The 8,487-nt window shown below is 51.4% G+C and overlaps 1 protein-coding gene across 1 annotated transcript; it reads right to left on the bottom strand.

The window, feature by feature from the left end:
• Window positions 1–4,718: 4,718 nt before the first annotated feature.
• Window positions 4,719–5,870, bottom strand: LOC135572152 (uncharacterized protein FLJ40521-like). The gene has a single exon (XM_065019217.1). The coding sequence runs from the start codon at window positions 5,868–5,870 to the stop codon at window positions 4,719–4,721; it is 1,152 nt and encodes a 383-aa protein (XP_064875289.1).
• Window positions 5,871–8,487: the final 2,617 nt, after the last annotated feature.

Below are 8,487 nucleotides of genomic sequence, written 5' to 3'. Positions count from 1 at the left end.
ATTCTGTTAGACTGAAGTCAGGGGGCTGACAGGAGCAGAATGTGTTAGACTGGAGTCAGGGGGCTGACAGGAGCTGTATCTGTTAGATTGGAGTCAGGGGGCTGACAGGAGCTGTATGTGTTAGACTGGAGTCAGGGGGCTGACAGGAGCTGTATTCTGTTAGACTGGAGTCACGGGGCTGACAGGAGCTGTATTCAGTTAGACTGGAGTCAGGGGGCTGACAGGAGCTGTATCTGTTAGATTGGAGTCAGGGGGCTGACAGGAGCAGAATGTGTTAGACTGGAGTCAGGGGGCTGACAGGAGCTGTAACTGATAGTCTGGAGTCAGGGGGCTGACAGGAGCTGTGTGTGTTAGACTGGAGTCAGGGGGCTGACAGGAGCTGTGTGTGTTAGACTGAAGTCAGGGGGCTGACAGGAGCAGAATGTGTTAGACTGGAGTCAGGGGGCTGACAGGAGCTGTATGTGTTAGACTGGAGTCAGGGGGCTGACAGGAGCTGTATGTGTTAGACTGGAGTCAGGGGGCTGACAGGAGCTGTATGTGTTAGACTGGAGTCAGGGGGCTGACAGGAGTTGTATGTGTTAGACTGGAGTCAGGTGGCTGACAGGAGCTGTATCTGTTAGATTGGAGTCAGGGGGCTGACAGGAGCTGTATGTGTTAGACTGGAGTCAGGGGGCTGACAGGAGCTGTATTCTGTTAGACTGGAGTCAGGGGGCTGACAGGAGCTGTATGTGTTAGACTGGAGTCAGGGGGCTGACAGGAGCTGTATTCTGTTAGACTGGAGTCAGGGGGCTGACAGGAGCTGTATTCTGTTAGACTGGAGTCAGGGGGCTGACAGGAGCTGTATCTGTTAGATTGGAGTCAGGGGGCTGACAGGAGCTGTATGTGTTAGACTGGAGTCAGGGGGCTGACAGGAGCTGTAACTGTTAGGCTGGAGTCAGGGGGCTGTTCCTAGAAGTCCTGTGTTCCTGGAAGTCCTGTGTTTCCCAGAAGTCCTGTGTTCCCCGGAAGTCCTGTGTTCCTGGAAGTCCTGTGTTCCCCGGAAGTCCTGTGTTCCTAGAAGTCCTGTGTTCCTGGAAGTCCTGTGTTCCTGGAAGTCCTGTGTTCCCCGGAAGTCCTGTGTTCCTAGAAGTCCTGTGTTCCTGGATGTCCTGTGTTTCCAGGAAGTCCTGTGTTCCTGGAAGTCCTGTGTTCCCCGGAAGTCCTGTGTTCCTAGAAGTCCTGTGTTCCTGGAAGTCCTGTGTTCGTGGAAGTCCTGTGTTCCTGGAAGTCCTGTGTTTCCCAGAAGTCCTGTGTTCCCCAGAAGTCCTGTGTTTCCCTGAAGTCCGGTGTTCCTGGAAGTCCTGTGTTTCCCAGAAGTCCTGTGTTCCTGGAAGTCCTGTGTCCCCAGTAGTCCTCTGTTACCAGAAGTCCTGTGTTCCCAGAAGTCCTGTGGTCCTGGAAGTCCTGTGTTCCTGGAAGTCCTGTGTCCCCGGAAGTCCTGTGTTTGCCAGAAGTCCTGTGTTCCTGTAAGTCCTGTGTTCCTGGAAGTCCAGTGTTCCTGGAAGTCCTGTGTTCCTGGAAGTCCTGTGTTCCCCGGAAGTCCTGTGTTCCTGGAAGTCCTGTGTTCCTGGAATTCCTGTGTTCCCAGAAGTCCTGTGTACCTGGAAGTCCTGTGTTCCCCAGAAGTCCTGTGTTCCTGGAATTCCTGTGTTCCCAGATGTCCTGTGTACCTGGAAGTCCTGTGTTCCCCAGAAGTCCTGTGTTCCTGGAAGTCCTTTGTTCCTGGAAGTCCTGTGTTTCCCAGAAGTCCTGTGTTCCCCAGAAGTCCTGTGTTTCCCTGAAGTCCGGTGTTCCTGTAAGTCCTGTGTTTCCCAGAAGTCCTGTGTTCCTGGAAGTCCTGTGTCCCCGGAAGTCCTGTGTTTGCCAGAAGTCCTGTGTTCCTGTAAGTCCTGTGTTCCTGGAAGTCCTGTGTTCCTGGAAGTCCTGTGTTCCTGGAAGTCCAGTGTTCCTGGAAGTCCTGTGTTCCTGGAAGTCCTGTGTTCCTGGAAGTACTGTGTTCCTGTAAGTCCAGTGTTTCCTGGAAGTCCTGTGTTTCCTAGAAGTCCTGTGTTCCTGGAAGTCCTGTGTTCCCAGAAGTCCTGTGTTCCTGGAAGTCCTGTGTTCCCCAGAAGTCCTGTGTTCCTGGAAGTCCTGTGTTCCCCAGAAGTCCTGTGTTCCCAGACGTCCAGTGTTCCTGGAAGTCCTGTGTCCCTGGAAGTGCTGTGTTCCTGGAAGTCCTGTGTTCCCCGGAAGTCCTGTGTTCCTGGAAGTCCTGTGTTCCTGGAAGTCCTGTGTTCCTAGAAGTCCTGTGTTCCTGGAAGTCCTGTGTTCCTGGAAGTCCTGTGTTCCCCGGAAGTCATGTGTTCCTAGAAGTCCTGTGTTCCTGGAAGTCCTGTGTTTCCAGGAAGTCCTGTGTTTCTGGAATTCCTGTGTTCCCCGGAAGTCCTGTGTTCCTAGAAGTCCTGTGTTCCTGGAAGTCCTGTGTTCCTGGAAGTCCTGTGTTCCTGGAAGTCCTGTGTTTCCCAGAAGTCCTGTGTTTCCCAGAAGTCCTGTGTTTCCCTGAAGTCCGGTGTTCCTGGAAGTCCTCTGTTACCGGAAGTCCTGTGTTCCCAGAAGTCCTGTGTTCCCAGAAGTCCTGTGGTCCTGGAAGTCCTGTGTTCCTGGAAGTCCTGTGTCCCCGGAAGTCCTGTGTTTGCCAGAAGTCCTGTGTTCCTGTAAGTCCTGTGTTCCTGGAAGTCCAGTCTTCCTGGAAGTCCTGTGTTCCTGGAAGTCCTGTGTTCCCCGGAAGTCCTGTGTTCCTGGAAGTCCTGTGTTCCCAGAAGTCCTGTGTACCTGGAAGTCCTGTGTTCCCCAGAAGTCCTGTGTTCCTGGAAGTCCTGTGTTCCCCAGAAGTCCTGTGTTCCTGGAAGTCCTGTGTTCCCCAGAAGTCCTGTGTTTCCCAGAAGTCCTGTGTTCCTGGAAGTCCTGTGTCCCCAGTAGTCCTCTGTTACCGGAAGTCCTGTGTTCCCAGAAGTCCTGTGTTCCCAGAAGTCCAGTGTTCCTGGAAGTCCTGTGTTCCTGGAAGTCCTGGGTTCCTGGAAGTCCTGTGTCCCCAGAAGTCCTGTGTTCCTGGAAGTCCTGTGTTCCTGGAAGTCCTGTGTCCCCGGAAGTCCTGTGTTTGCCAGAAGTCCTGTGTTCCTGGACGTCCTGTGTTCCCAGAAGTCCTGGTTCCCAGACGTCCAGTGTTCCTGGAAGTCCTGTGTCCCTGGAAGTCCTGTGTTCCTGGAAGTCCTGTGTTCCCCGGAAGTCCTGTGTTCCTAGAAGTCCTGTGTTCCTGGAAGTCCTGTGTTTCCCAGAAGTCCTGTGTTCCCCGGAAGTCCTGTGTTCCTGGAAGTCCTGTGTTCCCCGGAAGTCATGTGTTCCTAGAAGTCCTGGGTTCCCTGGAAGTCCTGTGTTCCTGGAAGTCCTGTGTTCCCTGGAAGTCCTGTGTTCCTAGAAGTCCTGTGTTCCTGGAAGTCCTGTGTTTCCAGGAAGTCCTGTTTTCCTGGAAGTCCTGTGTTCCCCGGAAGTCCTGTGTTCCTAGAAGTCCTGTGTTCCTGGAAGTCCTGTGTTCCTGGAAGTCCTGTGTTCCTGGAAGTCCTGTGTTTCCCAGAAGTCCTGTGTTCCCCAGAAGTCCTGTGTTTCCCTGAAGTCCGGTGTTCCTGTAAGTCCTGTGTTCCTGGAAGTCCTGTGTTCCTGGAAGTCCTGTGTTCCTCGGAAGTCCTGTGTTCCTGGAAGTCCTGTGTTCCTGGAATTCCTGTGTTCCCAGAAGTCCTGTGTACCTGGAAGTCCTGTGTTCCCCAGAAGTCCTGTGTTCCTGTAAGTCCTGTGTTCCTGGAAGTCCAGTGTTCCTGGAAGTCCTGTGTTCCTGGAAGTCCTGTGTTCCCCGGAAGTCCTGTGTTCCTGGAAGTCCTGTGTTCCCAGAAGTCCTGTGTACCTGGAAGTCCTGTGTTCCCCAGAAGTCCTGTGTTCCTGGAAGTCCTGTGTTCCCCAGAAGTCCTGTGTTCCCCAGAAGTCCTGTGTTCCTGGAAGTCCTGTGTTCCCCAGAAGTCCTGTGTTTCCCAGAAGTCCTGTGTTCCTGGAAGTCCTGTGTCCCCAGTAGTCCTCTGTTACCGGAAGTCCTGTGTTCCCAGAAGTCCTGTGTTCCCAGAAGTCCAGTGTTCCTGGAAGTCCTGTGTTCCTGGAAGTCCTGGGTTCCTGGAAGTCCTGTGTCCCCAGAAGTCCTGTGTTCCTGGAAGTCCTGTGTTCCTGGAAGTCCTGTGTCCCCGGAAGTCCTGTGTTTGCCAGAAGTCCTGTGTTCCTGGACGTCCTGTGTTCCCAGAAGTCCTGTGTTCCCAGACGTCCAGTGTTCCTGGAAGTCCTGTGTCCCTGGAAGTCCTGTGTTCCTGGAAGTCCTGTGTTCCCCGGAAGTCCTGTGTTCCTAGAAGTCCTGTGTTCCTGGAAGTCCTGTGTTTCCCAGAAGTCCTGTGTTCCCCGGAAGTCCTGTGTTCCTGGAAGTCCTGTGTTCCCCGGAAGTCATGTGTTCCTAGAAGTCCTGGGTTCCCTGGAAGTCCTGTGTTCCTGGAAGTCCTGTGTTCCCTGGAAGTCCTGTGTTCCTAGAAGTCCTGTGTTCCTGGAAGTCCTGTGTTTCCAGGAAGTCCTGTTTTCCTGGAAGTCCTGTGTTCCCCGGAAGTCCTGTGTTCCTAGAAGTCCTGTGTTCCTGGAAGTCCTGTGTTCCTGGAAGTCCTGTGTTCCTGGAAGTCCTGTGTTTCCCAGAAGTCCTGTGTTCCCCAGAAGTCCTGTGTTTCCCTGAAGTCCGGTGTTCCTGTAAGTCCTGTGTTCCTGGAAGTCCAGTGTTCCTGGAAGTCCTGTGTTCCTGGAAGTCCTGTGTTCCCCGGAAGTCCTGTGTTCCTGGAAGTCCTGTATTCCTGGAATTCCTGTGTTCCCAGAAGTCCTGTGTACCTGGAAGTCCTGTGTTCCCCAGAAGTCCTGTGTTCCTGGAATTCCTGTGTTCCCAGAAGTCCTGTGTACCTGGAAGTCCTGTGTTCCCCAGAAGTCCTGTGTTCCTGGAAGTCCTGTGTTCCCCAGAAGTCCTGTGTTCCCCAGAAGTCCTGTGTTCCTGGAAGTCCTGTGTTCCCCAGAAGTCCTGTGTTTCCCAGAAGTCCTGTGTTCCTGGAAGTCCTGTGTCCCCAGTAGTCCTCTGTTACCGGAAGTCCTGTGTTCCCAGAAGTCCTGTGTTCCCAGAAGTACAGTGTTCCTGGAAGTCCTGTGTTCCTGGAAGTCCTGGGTTCCTGGATGTCCTGTGTCCCCAGAAGTCCTGTGTTCCTGGAAGTCCTGTGTTCCTGGAAGTCCTGTGTCCCCGGAAGTCCTGTGTTTGCCAGAAGTCCTGTGTTCCTGGACGTCCTGTGTTCCCAGAAGTCCTGTGTTCCCAGACGTTCAGTGTTCCTGGAAGTCCTGTGTCCCTGGAAGTCCTGTGTTCCTGGAAGTCCTGTGTTCCCCGGAAGTCCTGTGTTCCTAGAAGTCCTGTGTCCCCGGAAGTCCTGTGTTTGCCAGAAGTCCTGTGTTCCTGGACGTCCTGTGTTCCCCAGAAGTCCTGTGTTCCTGTACGTCCTGTGTTCCTGGAAGTCCTGTGTTTCCTGGAAGTCCAGTGTTCCTGGAAGTCCTGTGTCCCTGGAAGTCCTGTGTTCCCCAGAAGTCCTGTGTTCCTGTACGTCCTGTGTTCCTGGAAGTCCTGTGTTTCCTAGACGTCCAGTGTTCCTGGAAGTCCTGTGTTCCTGTAAGTCCAGTGTTCCTGGAAGTCCAGTGTTCCTGGAAGTCCAGTGTTTCCTGGAAGTCCAGTGTTTCCTGGAAGTCATGTGTTCCTGGAAGTCCTGTGTTTCCTAGAAGTCCTGTGTTCCTGGAAGTCCTGTGTTCCTGGAAGTCCTGTGTTCATGGAAGTCCTGTGTTTCCCGGACCCTGGTAATGTAATAGGTGTATCATACCCAAGGCCCTCTCTCTGCCTTGTCTCCATGTTCTCTGTTCAGGGAAAGGACCAGTTTGGTAAATTATCACAAGAGCTGGAAAATAATTTATATCCTCAGTCTCTGGTTGAAATATTCCAATGTCAATATGTATACCAAATCTTTGCTGAATGTATTTTCCTTATGAGCTGGGATTGGGATCAGGCTTTGCCCATTCTACCTCAGCATTAGAAGGAGAAGTAATCTAAAACAAATATCAAGTAAAATACACAAGTACGATATGTATATATTATATGTGTATTAGATGTATCCTCTGTGTCTGTGAATCACAGAGGTCTCAGGGTAGACACCTGCTCCGCTGCTACTGCACTCTTATTGTCAGTGCTTTACCTCAGAGCTGTTTATAGGCTGTTCCACTTTACTCCACGTTCCCATCACGTCTCCACCGGAAAAGGCTTTAAGGACACTCCTGAGCTGCCAAATCATATTTAAATGTAAGAATTAAAATAAAAATGAGGTTATGGTTAAGGTTAGGGTTAGGGTAAAGATAAGAGTCCGTTTTAGATTTTGGATAGTCGTTTTACAGATCAGGAGTGTCCTCATAGCCTTTCCTCTACCCGCCAGGTCCCCAAAGCCCCTTTAGAAGGATATGACTCCATCTAGTGGTCCTACAAGCTTCCTTCAGGCCAGCCAGACAACACTAGGCCTACACACCAAAGGAGGTTGGTGGCACCTTAATTGGGGAGGAGGAGTTTGTGGTAATAGATGGAGTGGAATCAGTGGAATGGTATCCAATACATCAAACACATGGTTTGAGGAGAGGAAGAGGAGAGGAAGGGCCAGTCCTCGGTTAGAGGAGAATAAGAGCCAGTCCTCGGTTAGAGGAGAATAAGGGCCAGTCCTCGGTTAGAGGAGAATAAGAGCCAGTCCTCGGTTAGAGGAGAATAAGAGCCAGTCCTTGGTTATAGGAGTGGAAGAGCCAGTCCTCGGTTAGATGAGAATAAGAGCCAGTCCTCGGTTAGAGGAGAATAAGAGCCAGTCCTCGGTTAGAGGAGAATAAGAGCCAGTCCTCGGTTAGAGGAGAATAAGAGCCAGTCCTTGGTTATAGGAGTGGAAGAGCCAGTCCTCGGTTAGATGAGAATAAGAGCCAGTCCTCGGTTAGAGGAGAATAAGAGCCAGTCCTCGGTTAGAGGAGAATAAGAGCCAGTCCTCGGTTAGAGGAGAATAAGAGCCAGTCCTTGGTTATAGGAGTGGAAGAGCCAGTCCTCGGTGAGAGGAGAGGAAGAGCCAGTCCTTGGTTAGAGGAGAGGAAGGGCCAGTCCTTGGTTAGAGGAGAAGAAGAGCCAGTACTTGGTTAGAGGAGAGGAAGAGCCAGTTCTTGGTTAGAGGACAGGAAGAGGAGAGGAAGAGCCAGTCCTCAGTTAGAGGAGAGGAAGAGCCAGTCCTTGGTTAGAGGAGAAGAAGAGCCAGTCCTTGGTTAGAGGAGAGGAAGTGCCAGTCCTTGGTTAGAGGAGAGGAAGAGCCAGTCCTTGGTTAGAGGAGAGGAAGAGCCAGTCCTTGGTTAGAGGAGAGGAAGGGCCAGTCCTTGGTTAGAGGAGAAGAAGAGCCAGTACTTGATTAGAGGAGAGGAAGAGCCAGTTCTTGGTTAGAGGACAGGAAGAGGAGAGGAAGAGCCAGTCCTCAGTTAGAGGAGAGGAAGAGCCAGTCCTTGGTTAGAGGAGAGGAAGTGCCAGTCCTTGGTTAGAGGAGAGGAAGAGCCAGTCCTTGGTTAGAGGAGAGGAAGAGCCAGTCCTTGGTTAGAGGAGAGGAAGAGCCAGTCCTCGGTTAAAGGAGAGGAAGAGCCGGTCCTCAGTTAGAGAGGAAGGGCCGGTCCTCGGTTAGAGGAGAGGAAGAGCCAGTCCTCGGTTAGAGGAGAGGAAGAGCCAGTCCTCGGTGAGAGGAGAGGAAGAGCCGGTCCTTAGTTAGAGGAGAGGAAGAGCCGGTCCTCAGTTAGAGGAGAGGAAGAGCCAGTCCTCAGTTAGAGGAGAGGAAGAGCCGGTCCTCAGTTAGAGGAGAGGAAGTGGGGGAAGAAATCAATTTTCACGGGTTAACACCTGTAATGAAAGAGAACATCTCCTGGGACATGTAATCTTTGTAAGCTTATTATTATCATAATGCCACAATAAAGTTGCCTCTGTCGTATTAATTTGCTCTACTTTTTGTCAATTCTAATGTAGTTGTCTCTGTCATATCTATTTGGGCAGATTACGACGTGTAAAGAAACAATGGCTGAGGCCTGGTTGGGGCTTTGCTTCTGTAGTCATAGCATTTACCACCTCTGTCAGGCCTTATGTGAATTTCAATTCAATTACATTATTATTCAATTACATCATAATTCAATTTACACACTTATTAAGCCTATGACACACTTTTTGATATAATCGTATTAGCGTTTTTTAGGTGAAAATTTGCCTGATTTTTGGACTTGGCGGAGAGGAAGTCCTTGATTCAGTATAAAAGACACCTTTCACTG

Source organism: Oncorhynchus nerka, linkage group LG6 (genome assembly GCF_034236695.1).
Source record: "Oncorhynchus nerka isolate Pitt River linkage group LG6, Oner_Uvic_2.0, whole genome shotgun sequence".
NCBI lineage: Eukaryota > Metazoa > Chordata > Actinopteri > Salmoniformes > Salmonidae > Oncorhynchus > Oncorhynchus nerka.
This window is presented reverse-complemented; position numbering and strand designations above follow the sequence as displayed.